The following is a 19,564-nucleotide window of genomic DNA, read 5'->3' as shown; positions in this document are numbered from 1 at the left end:
CGACATCGCTCAGCTCCGAGCCCGCTGTGAGGCAGACGGTCAAGAGGAGTTCAATGTTGAACCTGTCCGGAATCGTTAAGAACGGAGTGGCTGATTGGTGCAACAGCTGGCCTAGCACCAGCTGCTACCCAATCAGGATGCAAAGCTGCCCCGCAGATGGCTCCGGAGACTTAGGAACTGTCACTTCACAGCTTTGAACCTTAGCCAATGAGAAACCAGGGTGGGCACACATCTGACCAATCAGGGCTGCATGTGGGAGGTCATGAGGTCACAGTAGTAGAATAAAGTGGGTAAGGGGAGCTAGCTGTTTCTGTTGTGGGTCTCTGCTGGGCTGGTGGACCCCTGTAGTGGACACAGAACCCCCAGAGTGGACTCACCATTTCCAGGCTCGCACTCCTCCAAGTCCTCGTCATCGCTGGGACACTCAGCAGATGCTACCAACAGATCATCCGTGTTCTAGAACAGAGATGAAGAAGGAGAAAGAGGCAGATAGAAGAGTGTGAGTGCGTGTTCTACTACCCAGACAGAGATACGTTTTTCCTGACCCTAGGACCTGTCCAGGAACAACTCGGCCCTGGTTGTAGGATATAGTGTAACTAGGGTCCCTGGTCAGGTAGCCTAAACCTAAACCTTACCCATCATGCAACCTGTCATGCACGAAAGAACAAGGTAAGCCTACTGCAAAGTCATAACTTCAACTTAGTCATTACTCTGTTTCTGCTTTAGCCAAGTCGTTCATCATCGTCACGCAGAAACAGAATGGCAACCGAGCTGACACCCCTCCATTTTGAGATCCCCACATAAAATACAACCCAGTGAAAACCAATTGTTGAAGTCCATTAAGCCCAGAGCCACAACGAGCTAGTGGAAGCTAGGCTAATAGCCCCCATACAAAAAGCCCATTCAGAACTCTGTTCCTCGTGTACTATCCCTCTCACCCACTTGTGCTGCTAGGAAGCACATTGTCTAGTCTATTATCCTCAACCCCCAGGCTCAAGTTAATATTCAAGATGAGTTCAGCCTGATGGAATATAGGTGGGAGGGATGAGGGCTTTTAACATGGGCAGCACAATTCCTTTGAGCACGGTGATCTGTTCACTCTGTACACAGAGTTTAACCTCTCTCCATCCATTATGTATCCACAGACAGGATGCATTCACTTATGTGTGTGTGGGTGTGTGTGTGGGTGTGCATGTATGTGTGAGAGCAAGATAGAGAGTGAGTGAGTGAGTGTGTGTGTGTGTGTGTGTGTGTGTCCATCTGGGCCTCTCAGATGGGCTTAATGAGAACATGGCAAAATCTGCATCTTCCATTTCATTTCCATCCTAAATGACCAGCGCTCCCTTTGATAACAAATATCCAATTATGTAACCTAGAATGAATTTCTAACATTCTGTGATTTCAAAGTAGTGGTCTTCTAATATACAGTATATTTTATTTGTAATTTCTCTTTATTGATATAGAAAGGCATTAACGAGAGGGGGGAGACAGATGTAGAGGAAGGAAAATATGAAGGTGGGGTTGGAGTCCATGCCTAACAGTATTGGTATTTTTACGTTTACATTTTAGGAATACAGCTTTAAAACTTCACCTAGATATCAAGGAATATCTGAAGTGAAAATATCCTCATGTTTGACAATGGCACTACAATAGAGCTTGTATTTATTTATTGAGCTAGAGTAGTCCACTCAGTAACACATGCTATTAGAATATACTAATTGCAGTCCACTCAGTAACACTTGCTATTAGAATATACTAAGTGCAGTCCACTCAGTAACACTTGCTATTAGAATATACTAATTGCAGTCCACTCAGTAACACTTGCTATTAGAATATACTAAGTGCAGTCCACTCAGTAACACGTGCTATTAGAATATACTAATTGCAGTCCACTCAGTAACACTTGCTATTGGAATATACTAATTGCAGTCCACTCAGTAACACTTGCTATTAGAAGCTGTACGTTGTCAAGGAATGATCTCAATTACTCCCCCTGGTGTTAGGAATGCAGACATTCACTTATTTCATCGGCGCAACCTGCCCAACCTGCACTGCTGACGTGTTGCTGCAATACTTTCCACTCATGCAGGCCAGTGTTTCCAGAATCTCTTCTCGAGTACCACATGACAGTTATACTCATTTAATCTATTCTAGTACCAGCATCATTCAACTGGTCAACCAATCATCAAGCTCTTGATTAGTTGAATCAGGTGTGCTAGTACCTGAACATACCAAATGTAATGGCTGGTGGTACACGGAGTATTGTGACGTAGACCCTAGACACTGATCTTGGGTCAGTTTTGCATTTCCACCACTAACAGGTAAGGTTAAGATTGTAGGAGGGGAAGCTGACCCTAGATCTGTCCCAAGGGGAAACTTTGTCCGGAGTGGGCTCCTCGAGGTGAGGTTTGAGAGATCACATGCCCTGACTGTGCATAGGAGGGGCTCCTACGGATCTTAGTTTACCCCAAACCACAGCCTCCAAATTGGGGTCAACGCAGGAGAAGTGATGACTTCCCCCATTCTGTAGCATCTAGTCTTCTATCAGGGTAAAAACGAACACATGAAAAAGTATGTTCTTCTTTAAACCATCAAAGCATTTTTTGCCATGGTCAAAGTGTCTCGCAACGGGCAGCTCACAGCTTTTTTGTTGCTCCGGCTTGCAGGAGAAATGTACATTTGGGTTCGCTTGCCTGTGTCCCGTCCCCCTGTCCCGTTGAGTGGTCGAGGGGCTACAGGCTTGTTAAACCAGTGCTGAGACGTTAGCTTGGGCCCCGGCTGCGGCTGTATAGTATACATACTGTAGTGCAATTACCGAGTTGGATGTCCTATTAACTACACAGACCACAGAGTGTGTGTATCCTGTGTGTGTATGTGTGCTGGGACGCAAAGCTAGCAAGCTCCATGTAAACACTGCATGACTAATGAATGGGCCATGTGGACAGGGTCGAGACGATCGAAACCTTGTCAATAAACCGGCGAATTGGGAGCTTTGACAGTGTGTGGGCCTTCTTGTTCTATACTAGTTTTCTTTCTTAGCCCAGCGCCTATGTTTTTAAGGATGTGCGTACGACCACAAACCTTTCTATAGGAATAGGAGTGCCCCATCAGATCAGCTGCCCAGGAAATGGAAGTGAGAAAATCAATAGGATCTGATGGGCGGCCCTCTTAGTTGTTGAATGTTACCGTGTGATCTGGGTTTCTACAGCTGTAAAGGGATGGAGCTGTTTCAGCTATGGATGTAATGTGTCATATGGGATTTAGGGGGGGGGGGGGGGGGGGTGGGGGGGGGTGGTGACATGTTCGCCTTTCCTTCGTCTTTGTCTTCATTGTCTTTCTGCTCCCGCTAGTTTTCTTTCGACCCCCAAAACTCAATACTCATGTTCTGTCTCTTCCTGTCCTCCCTTGCTCCATTTCTCTGTCTCCTCTGTCTCCCTCTCTCTCTCTCCTTTTGCCTCCGTCTGCTTCTCAACACTCCACCTCTCCTCCCCCTTCCTCCATTTCCCTCTCCCTGTCTCCTCCCCCTTCCTCCATTTCCCTCTCCCTGTCTCCACTCTCTCCTTGTCCGCCAGAGGAGCCCAATCTGGGCCTGTGTTCGTCAGGGAGAGAGAGCAAGGCGAGCTCGCCGGGCCGTGAAAATGACACATCAGCCATTAGTGGAGCAAAAGGGACACACACCAGGAAGAGCAGGGCAATGACAGAGCCATCCGTTAGAGTGGGGAAAGCTGGGTTAGCCCAACAAAGCATCGGCTGACTGGGGAGCGTTAAGGAGGCTTAGATCATATACTTTGTCATCACGGTACTTGGTTGAGTAACTCGTTCGTAATGACTTCTTTCTCCGGGTTTTTGCTTTTCGTAATAAAAGGTTATTTCGGGATTATCATGTGCTCCCGTATAGGCACAAGGCAATATAGCAAAGCTGTTCAAATTTGTGAAAATCTCTGCGAAATGTGGAAGAACTGTAATATTGCCTATAAAAACACACGGCAGGACTAGGACTTGTGTTATGACTTTGGTGCGCCGCATGTCAGGCAATAAACATTACGCTCGTTAATTATAAACAGCGCCGTGGTGGAGCGCCATACAAACAGAAACACCAGCTATCTGCTAGAGCTGAATGTGCCTCTGGGCACCAGGACGCCTACAGACATTTCTCAAGATGGCTGTCTATTTCACAGCACACAAAACAACACCCGCTAAGGAGCCTTGTCATTACACACTTCTACACACCGATGTCTAGTCTGCCTAGAGGCCAGTAGAGAGACATTGATATGGAATACATATTGAGTGACACATACATGCATTGTAGACACACACAGAGACGGAGACAGGCACGTAAAAGATGAGCAGTGCATATCCAGTTTAGGTTACACTGATCTTACGTTTACTAGCTCGGCACAGAGAGTAGCTAAACCGCAGACCACCAGGAAAGAGGTAATCAGATATAACACTGGTAATGGCCCAAATGGAACCATATCCCTCATCTAGGGCACAACTTTTAACCAGGGCAGATAGGGCTCTGGTCAAAAGTAGTGCACTGTATAGGGAAAAGGGTGCCATTTGGGACGCAGCCCAATGCGTAATGGAACTCTACAGGGGTTACCGAGCTCCGTTCCTAATAGTAGAGCCAGTTGCAGCATCCTCCAGAGCGTTCACTTTGGAAGGACAATCTTTCTGTATTGATAATGGCGCGGTACTAACGCTACAACCGTCGCATTATACACACAGGACTCTGGAAGGATAAAGTAGCTAGCAGCATTGATCTTTGTACAGTCCACATTGTCTGAGCTCCTTTTCTACTCCCCTTCTCCAAACCAATGGATAGAGTACACAGGCAGTCCCTGACTGCTTTGATAATGCTGTATAGAGATAATTAAGCTCATTTTCCACTCATTTATTGAATTTAGTGAAGCTGAAATCAAAGGACTGTGGCTCCGGCTACGCAGCGCGATGAGGGAAGGATGATGCTGGAAAAAGTCCCAAAAGGGACACAAACAACGGCTGCCCAAACGCGAACATTCAATTAGATAAGACTTGATTGGTGTTTGCAGTGCGGTAGCTGGTAGCATAAGACGCCCACATCTCTCTAGTCTACCCTTACACCCCCTCACCCCCCCCGGCACGCTCCGTCTCTTCTTTTGTCTTTCACTCTCGCATCCTACTTGCTCTCCGTCTCTCCATCTTTCTCCAGCCCTCTCTCGCTTTCTCTATCCGAGAAGCTTTTAGTTCCACACAGTAATTAGCACTGTTGTTATTGGCTGAGAAGAGAGAGAGAGAGAGAGAGAGAGAGAGAGAGAGAAAGCAAGAGAGGAGCGAAAGAGGAGTGAGACGGGCCTTCGCTTTCAAGTGTGGTGAGTTAGGAAAATGGAGGCAAAGATAGATGGGAGAAAGAAAGAGTGGGAGGTAGGTAGTTGGTATGAGAGCAATGTCCTAAGGCAGAGAACGCTTCGTCATGGTTGTCAAAGGTAGGCTGTCAGGCCAAGAGGTTTGTGTGATTGATCTCAGGTAAGCTTCCGAGGACAAGGAGGGTGATAATGAACAAGCTGTTTGAGAGAAACCCAATGTTAATGTTACTTTTAGCTTAACGTCTTCGCCATGCAACACCACGCAAATCTTTTTGAAATGGCAGAAACAGCCACAGCTTGTTAGAACTGCGCTTCACCCAACCTAACCTAATAGGCTAAGCATGGTCAATCTGACGTCCGACAGTATTTACTGCGATGCTGCTTCCGCAGAAAGAGCATTCATACTTCCTGCGCTTGGCGGACCACAGCAGAGCTGTTGTGAAGGAAGAGAGTTTGTGTTTCTACAGGACCTCCCGCCCTCACCTACCGTCAACCAATCATGTCAATGTGGAGGTATTACGGCGCCAAACAGAGCCCTCTTCATGGTGCCGTAATTTGGAAGGCGCACGGCGACGTGGCACAGAGCTCGATTTGGCCTCCACAAGCCTCCAGAGGCTCCGCGATTGCGTCACACCCTCTGTACGAATTCTCCGGATCGTATTGCCAGTGCGAGTATAAATTGAGCCTACCTGGAATTGCAGATGTGTGGTGTTTGAACTTTTGGGACTATTCCGTTTGTTCAAGTTGTGTCAGGCACGCTCAATCAATATAGCAAAAGTGGTTGGAAGAAAAACTTTTACACTCTAAAACCAACAGCTAGTCCTCCAGCTAACTCCCATTTCTCTCTGGGCGCCTGGATCCTAATACTATTCTAACGCTATACCACCACACTACTACAGCATACTGCTAATGTAGCTGCGCTGTATTACATTACAATGCATGCGGCTTGCGGCTAATTAATAGACGGTATGGGCTGTGAAATTGGAAGAAACGATTCCCTCTCTTGGAGGACAATGGCCTGTTATTACAGCTTATTATGGGTTGCGTGGGGAGCGGCATTGTGACAGCATACGGACTGTGTGTCTAGTTGACCTAATTGCTCTATCGCCCGTTGTTCCCCAATTGCCACTTCCAGGATTGGTGGATCGAGTGATCGTAACATGTTGAGATTAGTGCTAGGAAAACTTAGCCTTTGTATGGGGACGTGTATACTAGACACACTCGAACACACACGCACACAGGATAACAACATGTTGAGAGGGTGAGGCAGGGTAATTGAGGCAAGGAATTTATTTGCGTTTATTCCTTCGATGCCACAACTGTCTGGCTACTTGTGATTGGTCTGGATGGATGTGATTCATATTGCCTCTAACAATGTGTCTGGGCTTCGATCTGTGATTTTGCTTTAGAAGGAATCAAAATGCCCGTCTGGATTGCTCTAATGGGGTATACTAGACTTGTTAACGGGCTCGTTTGAAGTTCTGAATGTCAAACTTTGGCCAAACAGAGAGACGTAGCTACAGAAAGTTTGTATGATTCTGTAGAGGAATAACTACTATGAAACAGTCATGACCCCAGACCCCCCTCACCTCCTCCCCACTCCACCCCAGTTCCCCCCTCACCTCCTCCCCACTCCACCCCAGTTCCCCCCTCACCTCCTCCCCACTCCACCCCAGTTCCCCCCCACCTCCTCCCCACCTCACCCCAGTTCCCCCCCCACCTCCTCCCCACTCCACCCCAATTTCCCCCCCACTTCACCCCAGTTCCCCCCCACCTCCTCCCCACTCCACCCCAGTTCCCCCCCACCTCCTCCCCACCTCACCCCAGTTCCCCCCCACCTCCTCCCCACTCCACCCCAGTTCCCCCCTCACCTCCTCCCCACTCCACCCCAGTTCCTCCCCACCTCCTACCCACTCCACCCCAGTTCCCCCCTCACCTCCTCCCCACTCTACCCCAGTTCCCCCCCACCTCCTCCCCACCCCACCCCAGTTCCCCCCTCACCTCCTCCCCACTCCACCCCAGTTCCCCCCCACCTCCTCCCCACTCCACCCCAGTTCCCCCCTCACCTCCTCACCCCAGTTCCCCCTTCACCTCCTCCCCACTCTATCCCAGTTCCCCCTCACCTTCTCCCCACTCCACCCCAGTTCCCCCCTCACCTCCTCCCCACTCTACCCCAGTTCCCCCCTCACCTCCTCCCCACTCCACACCAGTTCCCCCCCACCTCCTCCCCACTTCCCCCCAGTTCCCCCCTCACATCCTCCCCACTCCACACCAGTTCCCCCCACCTCCTCCCCACTCCACCCCAGTTCCCCCCACCTCCTCCCCACTCCACCCCAGTTCCCCCCCACCTCCTCCCCACTCTACACCAGTTCCCCCCTCACCTCCTCCCCACTCTACACCAGTTCCCCCTCACCTCCTCCCCACTCCACTCCAGTTCCCCCCTCACCTCCCCCCACCTCACCCCAGTTCCCCCCCACCTCCTCCCCACTCCACCCCAGTTCCCCCCCACTCCACACCAGTTCCCCCCTCACCTCCTCCCCACTCTACATCAGTTCCCCCCTCACCTCCTCCCCACTCTACACCAGTTTCCCCCTCACCTCCTCCCCACTCCACTCCAGTTCCCCCCTCACCTCCCCCCACCTCACCCCAGTTCCCCCCCACCTCCTCCCCACTCAACCCCAGTTCCCCCCCACCTCCTCCCCACTCCACCCCAGTTCCCCCCTTACCTCCCCCCCACCCCACCCCAGTTCCCCCCTCACCTCCCCCCCACCCCACCCCAGTTCCCCCCTCACCTCCTCCCCACTCCACCCCAGTTCCCCCCCACTCCACACCAGTTCCCCCCTCACCTCCTCCCCACGTCACCCCAGTTCCCCCCTCACCTTCCCCCACTCCACCCCAGTTCCCCCCACCTCCTCCCCACTCCACCCCAGTTCCCCCCCACCTCCTCCCCACTCCACTCCAGTTCCCCCCTCACCTCCTCCCCACTCCACCCCAGTTCCCCCCACCATCTCCCCATTCCACCCCAGTTCCCCCCTCACCTCCTCCCCACTCTACCCCAGTTCCCCCCCACCTCCTCCCCACTCCACCCCAGTTCCCCCCACCTCCTCCCCATTCCACCCCAGTTCCCCCCTCACCTCCTCCCCACTCCACCCCAGTTCCCCCCTCACCTCCCCCCACATCACCCCAGACCTCCCCTACTAACCTGTGTGACACTGTCCCTCATGGTGGGTGAACGCTGCTTGCGGGTGGTGGTGGTAGCCATGGTCGTGGTTGTCTCCATGATGGTGGTGGACATGTCGGCCAGCGGCGTGGTGCTGGTGGTGTCCGTGGTGAGCACTGAGGGCACGTCGCCCACTAGCCGCAGGTTGCCCTTGGCCTGCACGTTGGGGTCACCCTCGGCTGCCAGCTTGAGTACCTGCAGCCCGTTGTAGTAGAGGCCCGAGATCTGGCCCTGGAAGTGACGGGCCTTGTCGCCGCCACCACCACCAATCTTGATGAACGCCTGGCTGTTGAAGATGGTCAACTGTCGACCTAGTGGAGGGAGGAGAGAAAGTTGGGAAGATGCAGAAAGGAGAAAGAGGGAAGAGAGAGGTGGGAGATAAAATGAGGGTAGGAGAAAGAGAAAGGGGGTGAAGATAGATAGGTGGGCAGAGAAACAAATAGAGAGAGAAGAGAAAGCAAAAAGCGGAAAGAGGAGAGAGAAGCGGCGAAAGAAGACACCATCAGTCTTTGTCTCTTCGTAGGCTGCACAACACACATCCCAATTCCCCACACTCACTCACACACAGACAGACAGAGTGAAACAATGGGGGACAGTATCCATCACATGGGGGGATTTTCCCCTGGTAACGCGTTAAGGAGATTGGAACCTTGCCTGAGCCGTGCTGCTACAGGTGGCGGCCATTATGGCTCGATTCCGACACACGCGGGCCACTCAGTTTCACAGCAGAGACTGAAGAATGTGGAAACTGGCAGTCTAATAGATTGCAGGGTGTAGCCGTGGGCTGACCCTGAGGCTGGGGGCTGGGTGGAGTCGCATCGCATTCGCCACAGAGATGGAATACATTACAGAGCCCGGTGTCATCGACCCCAATGCACCTGAGACACAGCACAAATGATGAACTGCCTCGGACAGACAAAAAAAATTAAATAAATCCCATCCCAAAGTATGGAGACGGAGAAGCCGTTTAGGAAAAATAAACCACTTCTGAGGAAATAATTTAATGTTTAATTCAACAGCGCTCTCTCTCTTATGGTCCTCCAGTCATTACTATGCATCTGGATTGGACAGATGAGGGTTCGGCTCATTTGCATGTTCCATTACTAATGTGTTACCAGGGGTTGGTGGAGGGGGGTGATCTGAAGATCATTTTTTTCTTTGCTGATATCAGTCCTCTTTTCTTTCCCCTCTGCTTCCCTCACACTTGTTTTCTCAGTGGATGGGGTGTCATGCTGGGCCAATCAGGTTGGATATCAGAAGTGATGACCCTTGACCACATTAATGGGCCTCCCGGGGGGTGTGGTGGGGGGGAGAGGAGGATTACTGTAGGATATTGTTTTGGAGGAAGTGGGTTAAAATGAGATTTGATGAGGTAATTACTGCAGAGAGGGGAAGGAGCAGAGGGGAAGCCAAATTGGCCCTCTTTATGGATTAATCAATGCCTGTTGGGAGTGTGTGTGTGTGTGTGTGTGTGTGTGTGTGTGTGTGTGTGTGTGTGTGTGTGTGTGTGTGTGTGTGTGTGTGTGTGTGTGTGTGTGTGTGTGGTGTGTGTGTGTGTGTGTGAAATGGATCATGCACACTAGTATGTGTGGGATGGACTCCCCAGTGATGACAGATCATGGTAATGGGATACTTTGAGTGTTTGTGTGTGTGTGTGTGTGTGTGTGTGTGTGTGTGTGCCCATCTAATGTGTGTGGAATGTGTGCAATTATAAAGATTATGTTTACATTTCTACATTACTGTCCTCTACATTACAAACCCCTAGAGGATAGACTTCAATCATTTAGAGGACAGAAATGGAAAATAGCTCCCATTCCCTTTCAATTAAAAGAAAAAACATGACTTTCTTACTGGCTTAATAACGTATTGTGAGCATGTCTGCGTGTGTACGTGTGTGTGTGTGTGTATGAGCATGTCTATGCCTGTGTATGCATGCTGTGTGCATAAAGCCTCCAGTGAGACAGTCCATTACACATGCCATGCCATCATTAGATGTGATCATTAGGTCCATCTGAACCCCAATAGGGATACTCTCCCATCCCCTAACGATGACACTTAAAAGGAAAAATCGACTCTGAAACTATATTTTGGTATTTGTCCACTGTTAATACAGATCTAATCTCAGTTACACAGAAGTAAAAGTAATTTCACCCGTGTTTACCATGGCCAAAAAGCACATTTCATAAATTTTTACGATATTAGCCAATTTTGACTTTTCGGCGATGGAATCTGGTGGAAACCGTTTATCATCCGCAAACGTACATGAAAATCATTGCACCGGTTTGAGCACCACTTTCGCCCAATTCTGATTCGTCCAAATAATCAATGACGAAAACCCCAAACCAGGAACTACTGCCTTGGCAGATTCTCGCCATTTCATCTGTCCACGAGAACCTGTCCACGAGAACCTGTCCACGAGAATCTGTCCACGAGAATCTGTCCACGAGAATCTGTCCACGAGAATCTGTCCACGAGAATCTGTCCACGAGAACCTGTCCACGAGAACCTGTCCACGAGAACCTGTCCACGAGAATCTGTCCACGAGAACCTGTCCACGAGAACCTGTCCACGAGAACCTGTCCACGAGAATCTGTCCACGAGAATGTTTCTGTTTTTGTCAGCAGTCAAGTTCTCAAGATATTGGACTGTCAAGAAGCAAAGTGTCACTTGCCACATCACCATGACGATGCAAAACGCATCATGTCATGAAAACTTGACCCCTGACATGCAACAAAAATGTGGGACTGTATCAACAGTGGACTAATGAAAGAAATACCAAAAGACAGTTTTTGAGTGGAGTTTTCCGTTAATGTAAGGCATATGCGCTGTCGCCATAACACCGTAGCTCTCGCTCACTGTTATCTCAGTGAAGATGCTGCTCGACATGTTTTGTTGGGGAAAGTGATAGTGGTGAAGAGAAGCGAGAGACTTGGTAGAGGATGGACATCAGCAAGGACAATCCGTCAGAACATCGGCACGTACTAGGCACAAGTGTGCGCACATACACACGCTAACACGTACTATACACGCGTTGAAGCGTTCACACACCACACGTTGTTCACACACACTTTCAGCCCCTACACACACCCACACACACTCACTCTTGATCTCCTCCCACACACGTACTTGGTCCCCCACTGTGAGGGAGGATCATCTCTTGTCCTTGACCAGAGGACAGAAACACACACGTCAGACCAGTGGCTCTCCTGTTTCAGAGGTGCTGTCTCAGCAACCCTGTCTCTCCAGGGGAGGCCCAGACTCCAGATAGACAGACAGCAGAGGAGAGGACACGGTCCGTCTGTCTCAGAGCCTGGATATTAAATCGCCTCTCAGCTTACCACGCTCTATCGTGGCCACCCAACCACTCCTGTACCTAACATTCTCCCCTGTGAGTATAGTGATCCTCAGTGAGAAGACTGAAATGAGAATTTCTTCCTAGGGGCAGGAGTTTTATCATGATCAGGTCACGCGGTCAGGAACGACTCCTGTCCCAAATGAGTGGAGTGATCATCAGAAAACTACTAAGGTGAAATATGGAATTTCCAGTAGCTATGCGGAAGCTACGGAATACTGCTACGGAATACTACAGCCGAGTGATACTTTTAGCCTGTAAAAGTATTGTTGTACACAGTTATGTTGTACTGTGAGAAGTTAGTGTGTATGCTGAGAGGAAGTGAACTAAAACAGTCAAGTATCCAACACTTGTGAGGTCCTTGAAGACATTCTATTACCTCCTGAACATCAGTCAGAGGAAAAAGTGCCCTCCGGAAGAGAGAGGGAATCAGTGTTTGTTTGTGTGGCTGTCTGATGGAGAGGATACTAACAGGAGCTGATGAAGTTATTGTTTTGGGGCCTGCCGGGTCAAATTGAAACTGACGTGTCACTTCAGGGGCCATTTAGGCTGGGGTCGGGGGTTTAGAGGAAGGGAGAGGAGAGAGGAGGGGGAGAAGGGAAGGTCTTGGCACGACTGGCAATCGGACAGCTTAAGACACAACGGGTATATGTGTGTGTGTGTGTCTGTGTGTATTTGTGTGTGCATAATAACTTGCGCGAGCTGTCAGACGTGTCAGGGAGGTGACCTTTACGTGCGTTACAGGTGACCTTTTGGAACACCACATTTTTTCTGTGTGTGTGTATGTGTGTGTGTGCGCAGTGTTTGTCCTTTCAGTGGACAGCCCCGGGCTGGAGGTGCATTGATGAGGGTTTATTGGACCAATTTGTGTCTTGAATCAGGTGGCAGTGGCCCGGTCTCCCTGGGCCCTTATGATGATGGGCACTATTTGGCCTTAGGGCCCAGGGCTGGGCTGGCACAGAGACTCTAAAATCTGAGCTGAGAAGACAGCCACTAGCTGATCTTCATTAAAACACTTATTCAGGAAGACACACACACACTACTACCTAATTAACTTCAGCCCTGCCAACTGTAGAGTGATGGACGTCGCTCTGCACGGAAGGAGCTTAAGTCACTTAGGTGACGGTCTCTCTCTCCCTCCCACTCTCTATCCCACTTGCTGTTATATATTATTCTGCTCTAACTTTGTGGCTGTCTAACTATATCGCACTCTCTTTCTATCTATTTTACATGGGAATATTTTCAGAGTAGCTTCCCCAACACCGCTCTCTGCCACCAGCTTCCTCTCCCCCTTCCTCTATCATTAGAACATGGCTGTATTGTGTGTTATTCCAGGGTGTCTGGTCCCCTGCTGAATGCACATGGATGTTTTGTGTTCTAACCCGTGTGGGAGAACATCCAGTCAATTTGACTGACATGGGATGACGCTGGCTAGATAGCGCTGGGGATAAGAATAGCACTACGGAAAACATGTACTGTAGACAGAGAACATGCTAGAAAGCAGAGAGAGAGAGAGCGAGAGAGAGAGAGAGCGAGAGAGAGAGAGAGAGAGAGAGAGAGAGATAAACGAGGGATTTAACGGTGAATAAGAGGGAAGGAGGAGAATTTCTGTATGCAGAGTGGATGACAGCCAAACAGATAGCTTAGCATGTTGTCATGTAAATCCCTTGAGCTAGAGAGAGGAGTCTGCATTGGAGTGTCATAACACTCCGGCCTCATCACGACCGTCTCCAAGGCCTCTCACATGGCATCTGTCATCAGTGGCACAACCTGGAAAATAGTCCCAGTCGTTTGGTTGCTCGTAAAAAACAAGACAGGATCAGGGAGGTGAAGAAGGGGGGGTGGCGTTGTTCAAAGCATTATGGACCTCAATCACTCGCGCCTTTCCCAAATCACAAGGGGGCTTAGCGACTGATAGCCTAGCAAGCTGGCCAGGAGGTGAGAGATGCATTGCCGCTTCGATTTCCGCACTGAGGGCACGAGCTAACGATCCCCTAGCACCGATCCTATGACCCATGTTATGAACCCCTTGTGTAGCGGCAAGGGGGGGGGGGGTTCAATCACTAATGTGGAATGCCACAGGCTTTGGTTGTGACAGGAAATTAATATTTTCGGGGGGAGGAGGGGATGGGGCTTCTTGTTGCATATCACACACAGACTGTCATTTTCTTGGAGAGGGAACAGTTGAGGCTCCTCAGAGGAGGAAGGGGAGGGCCATCCTTCTCAGCAAATTTCATTAAATGTTTAAATAGTGAAACATTATTTTGCAATGAAGGTCTACAGTAGCCTCAACAGCACTCTGTAGGGTAGCACCATGGTGTAGCCGGAGGACAGCTAGTTTCCGTCCTCTGCGTACATTGACTCCAATACAAAACCTAGGAGGCTTATGGTTGCCAGCATCATACCACCCTGCATCCCACTGCTGGCTTGCTTCTGAAGCTAAGCAGGGTTGGTTCTGTTCAGTCCCTGGATGGGAGACCAGATGCTGTTGAAAGTGGTGTTGGAGGGCCAGTAGGAGGCACTCTTTCCTCTGGTCTAAAAAATATCCCAATGCCCCAGGGCAGTGACACTGCCCTGTGTAGGGTGCTGTCTTTCGGATGGGACATTAAATGGGTGTCCTGACTCTCTGAGGTCATTAAAGATCCCATTGCACTTATTGTAGGGGTGTTAACCTTGGTGTCCTGGCTAAATTCCCAATCAGGCCCTCATACCATCACAGCCACATAATCATCCCCAGCTTACAATTGGCTCATTCATCCCCTCCTCTCCCCTGAAACTATTCCCCAGGTTGTTGCTGTAAATGAGAATGTGTTCTCAGTCAACTTACCTGGTAAAATAAATGGTTCTCACCCCCTTCCATAGACACAGTAATTGTGACAACTTCTGGAGGACGTCCTCCAACCAATCAGAGTTCTTGCAGCATGAACTGACATGTTGTCCACCCAATCAAAGGATCAGAGAATGAATATAGTACTGAAGGCATAAGCTACAGCTAGCTAGCACTGCAGTGCATAAAATGTGGAAAGTAGTTGACTCAAAGAGAGAGAAATTCAATAGTTGAACAGTTTTGAAGAAATCCATTTCTTTAAAAAAAATGAAGGAGAAGCAAGCGAGAAAGAGAGCTATATTTTGTTGTATTTTTTTTCTTCACTTTCACTTAGCTAGCAAATGCAGCTAGCTAGTTTAGCCAAACAGAGTGGGATGCTATATTAGCTAGCTGGCTATGGCTATCCAACACTGGAACTCTTCCAAGTCAAGGTAAGTTTCTGGTTTTATTATTTTATTACCACCGGTGTAACTGCTAAACTGCTTGCTGCTGACTACTGCATGCTTGTAGCAGGTTTACTAACGCGTTAGTTCCAGTAGCTATGTTGACTATGACGTTAATATGGTGACAATGATGTAGGCTGTGTGTAGCAGTTAGCGTTTATGATATGAAGGTTTGGCTTGGAAAGGTTTTTTCACCAGGTAGCAAACAGCTGATGTGTTGTCCACTGAAGTCCACAATAGAAGGGAAAAGGTGAGAACGGGAGAGATTAGATGTATGTGTGTTTACCGCGTGATCAAGGTTGTATTCATTCCGCCGATTCTGTTGCAAAACATTTCTTAAACGGAAGCAAACGGAACGAAATGGGGATAAACATGCCTGAATTTGTCCAATAGAAACTCTCGTTTGCAAGTGTTGGACTAATGATTACCCCCTAGATCAGCTAGGTGGTGTGCAAGGCGGTATTGAATGTGTGAATGTCTGTCACCTTGATTACTCAAATTTCTCTCAACCTCATGATGGGTATAGAGAAAATGTGAGTATAACATAGTAGCCTAAACCTATCGATGCTACATTGATGGAATATGAATGACAGTCATCCAATATGCTGTAATAGAAATAAGGCCATGCTCATAAAAAAAGTACTGTATTTGTCCTCATCTAAAACAGCACCGACTGCCACTGAGAGGGAAATATCAGTAAGATATATTTTTGCCGAGAGAAAACACCAAAATGGGTTCAATTGTTTTCGTTGTTGTTATCTCCCAATTGTTAAAAACGTCTTAGGGCTAGGCCCCTTTTTTCTCAATTTCCTCCTGAATGACGTGCCTAAAGTAAACTGCCTGTAGCTCAGGCCCTGAAGCCAGGATATGTATATAATTGGTACCATTGGAAGGAAAACACTTTGAATTCGGTCCCGTGTGGCTCAGTTGGTAGAGCATGGTGTTTGCAACGCCAGGGTTGTGGGTTCGATTCCCACGGGGGACCAGTACGGAGAATTTTTTTAATGTATGCATTCACTACTGTAAGTCGCTCTGGATAAGAGCGTCTGCTAAATGACTAAAATGTAAGTTTGTAGAAATGTTAGGGGTAGATTATCGGATTCCTTTCTCTGCAAGTTGAATGAGTGGATTACTCAAATCGATGGCGCCAACTAAACTGACTTTTTGAGATATAAAGAAGGATTTTATCTAACAATACAACACTACATGTTATAGCTGGGACCCTTTGGATGACAAATCAGAGGAAGATTTGTTCAAAAAGTAAGTGAATATTTCATCTTTATATGTGAATGTATGAAACCTGTACCGATGGAAAAATATTTTGATGTGGGGCACTGTCCTCAAACAATCGCATGGCATGTTTTCGCTGTAATAGCTACTGTAAATCGGACAGTGCAGTTAGATTAACAAGAATTTAAGCTTTCAGACGATATAAGACACTTATATGTACCTAAATGATTAAAATCCATAATATTTCTGATTATATATTTGAATTATTGTTCTGCTAGCGGGACGCCTATCTCTAAGCCCACTGATATAACAAGAGATTTTGACTCTGACACCTAATCGGCGATTAGGTGTCAGAGTCAAAACCTCTAGTGATATCAGTGGGACCAGGGCTCTTGTTATATCAGTGGGACCAGTATATCTAGGGACCAGGGCTCAGCTGGCCTGGGCTCAGAGACTCTAGAGACTGGGCTGGGATAGGAGGGTGACATCCATTAGTTGGTCTTCATTAAAACAACCACTCAGGACGACACACACACTACTAACTAATGAACTAGCCCTACTACAAACTGTAGAGTGAGAGACGTCCCTCAGTGATGGAGTTCAAGTCACTTACGGTGCATTCGGATAGTATTCAGACCCATTGACTTTTTTCCTCATTTTGTTAAGTTACTTATTCTAAAATTGATTAAGTCGTTTTTTCCCCTCATCAATTTACACACAATACCTCAATGACAAAGCTAAAACAGATTTTTAGAGATTTTTGCAAATGTATTAATAATAAAAAACTGAAATAACACATTTACATTAGTATTCAGACCCTTTAATCTGTGTTGAAGCACCTTTGGGAGCCTCGAGTCTTCTTGAGTATGATGCTAAAAGCTTGGTACACCTGTATTTGGGGAGTTTCTTCCATTGTTCTCTGCAGGTGCTCTCAAGCTCTGTCAGGTTGGATGGGGAGCTGCACAGCTATTTTCAGGTCTCTCCTGAGATAATCAACATTTGAGTCGGGGCTCTGGCTGGGCCACTCAAGGATATTCAGAGACTTGTCCCAAAGCCACTCCTGCATTGTCTTGGCTGTGTGCTTAGCGTTGTTGTCCTGTTGGAAGGTGAACCTACGCCCCAGTCTGAGGCCCTGAAGCTGGTTTTCATCAACGATCTCTCTGTACTTTGTAACCCTTATTTAACTAGGCAAGTCAGTTAAGAACAAATTCTTATTGACAATGACAGCCTACCGTGGAACAGTGGGTTAACTGCCTTGTTCAGGGGCAGAACGACAGAATTTTACCTTGTCAGCTCGGGGATTTCATCCAACAACCTTTTGGCTACCGGCCCAACGCTCTAACCACTAGTCTAACTGCCGCCCTTCTTTGCTCCTTTCATCTTTCCCTTGATCCTGAATAGTCTCCCAGTCCCTGCTGCTGAAAACCATCCCTACAGCATGATGCTGCCACCACCATGCTTCACCGTAGGGATGGTGCCAGGTTTCCTCCAGACGTGACGCTTGGCATTCAGGCCAAAGAATTCAATTTTGGTTTCATAAGACCAGAGAATCTTGATTCTCATTGTCTGAGAGTCCTTAACGTGCCTATTGACAAACTCCAAGTGGGCTGTCAGTGCCTTTTACTGAGGAGTGGCTTCCATCTGGCCCCTCTTGTCACGATCGTCATTTGAAGCATACTCGGACCAAAGCACAGCGTGATCTGGGTTCCACATGTTTATTAAATGAAACTCTCAAAAAAAAACAATAAAGAATAAACGAACGCGTGAAGCTATGGAGTGCTCACAGGCAACTACACATAAACAAGATCCCACAAAACACAGTGGGGAAAATGGCTGCCTAAATATGATCCCCAATCAGAGACAACACTAAACAGCTGCCTCTGATTGGGAACCATACCAAGCACACCAACATAGAAATGATAAACCTAGAACACCCCCTAGTCACGCCCTGACCTACTATACCATAGAGAACCAAGGGCTCTCTATGGTCAGGGCGTGACAACTCTGCCTTAAAGGCCTGATTGGTGTAGTGCTGAATTCTTTGTCACCTCCCTGACCAAGGCCCTTCTCCCCCGATTGCTCAGTTTGGACAGGCGGCCAGCTCTAGGAAGAATCTTGGTGGTTCCAAACTTATTCCATTTAAGAATTATGGAGGCCACTGTATTCTTGGGGACCTTCAATGCTGCAATTGTTGGTACTCTTTCCCCAGATCTGTGCCTCGACACAGTCCTGTCTCGGAGCTCTACAGACAATTCCTTCGACCTCATGGCTTGGATTTTGCTCTGACTTGCACTGTCAACTGTGGGACAATATATAGACAGGTGCGTGTATTTCCTAATCATGTCCAATCAATTGAATTTACCACAGGTGGACTCCAAGAAACATCTCAAGGATGATAAATGAAAACAGGATGCACCTGAGCTCAATTTCAAGTCTCATAGCAAAGGGTCTGAATACTTATGTAAATAAGGTTTTTCTGTTTTTTGATTTTTATAAATTTGCCAAAATGTCTAAGAACCTGTTTTTGCTTTGCCATTATGGGGTATTGTGTGTAGATTGATGAGGAAAAACATTTATTTAATCAATTTTAGGCTGTAACATAACAAATTGTGGAAAAAGAGAAGGGGTCTGAATACTTTCCAAATGCACTGTATGTGATGCTTTCTCTGTGTTGCTAGTCGGAACTAGGAATCTCAGAAATGTTCAACTTGTTCAACTTCAATTTTTAAGGGCTTTAATTGGCATGTGAAACATATTTTAACATTACCAAAGCAAGTAAAGTAGATAATAAACAGTAAACATTAGCCATTTCAAATGTCATATTATGTGAAATTAGTTAAATTACAAAAGGGAAAATAAATAAGCATACATATGGGTTACAATGGTGTTTGTTCTTCACTGGTTGCCCTTTTCTTGTGGCAACAGGTCACAAATATTGCTGCTGTGATGGCACACTGTGGTATTTCACCCAATAGATAATATAAAAATATTACGGGAGTTTATCAAAATTGGGTTTATTTAAAAATGCTTTGTGGGTCTGTGTAATCTGAGAGAAATATGTGTCTCCAATATGGTCATACATTTGGCAAGAAGTTAGGAAGTGGAGTTCAGTTTCCACCTCATTTTGTGGAAAGTGTGCACATAGCC

At 47.7% G+C, this 19,564-nt stretch overlaps 1 protein-coding gene across 8 annotated transcripts in view; it reads right to left on the bottom strand.

Moving 5' to 3' along the window:
* Window positions 1-19,564, bottom strand: part of nrxn2b (neurexin 2b) — a 937,590-nt gene that overhangs the window by 13,953 nt on the left and 904,073 nt on the right. For all 8 annotated transcript variants that reach the window (XM_045701329.2, XM_082965087.1, XM_082965083.1 and 5 more), the window contains 2 exons: window positions 8,548-8,876; window positions 378-456 (listed from right to left, as the gene is read on the bottom strand). In XM_045701329.2, coding sequence (XP_045557285.1) covers window positions 378-456; window positions 8,548-8,876 — 408 coding nt within the window. The remainder of the gene's footprint in view (window positions 1-377; window positions 457-8,547; window positions 8,877-19,564) is intronic.

This window comes from Salmo salar, chromosome 18 (genome assembly GCF_965601325.2).
Source record: "Salmo salar chromosome 18, fSalSal1, whole genome shotgun sequence".
NCBI lineage: Eukaryota > Metazoa > Chordata > Actinopteri > Salmoniformes > Salmonidae > Salmo > Salmo salar.
This window is presented reverse-complemented; position numbering and strand designations above follow the sequence as displayed.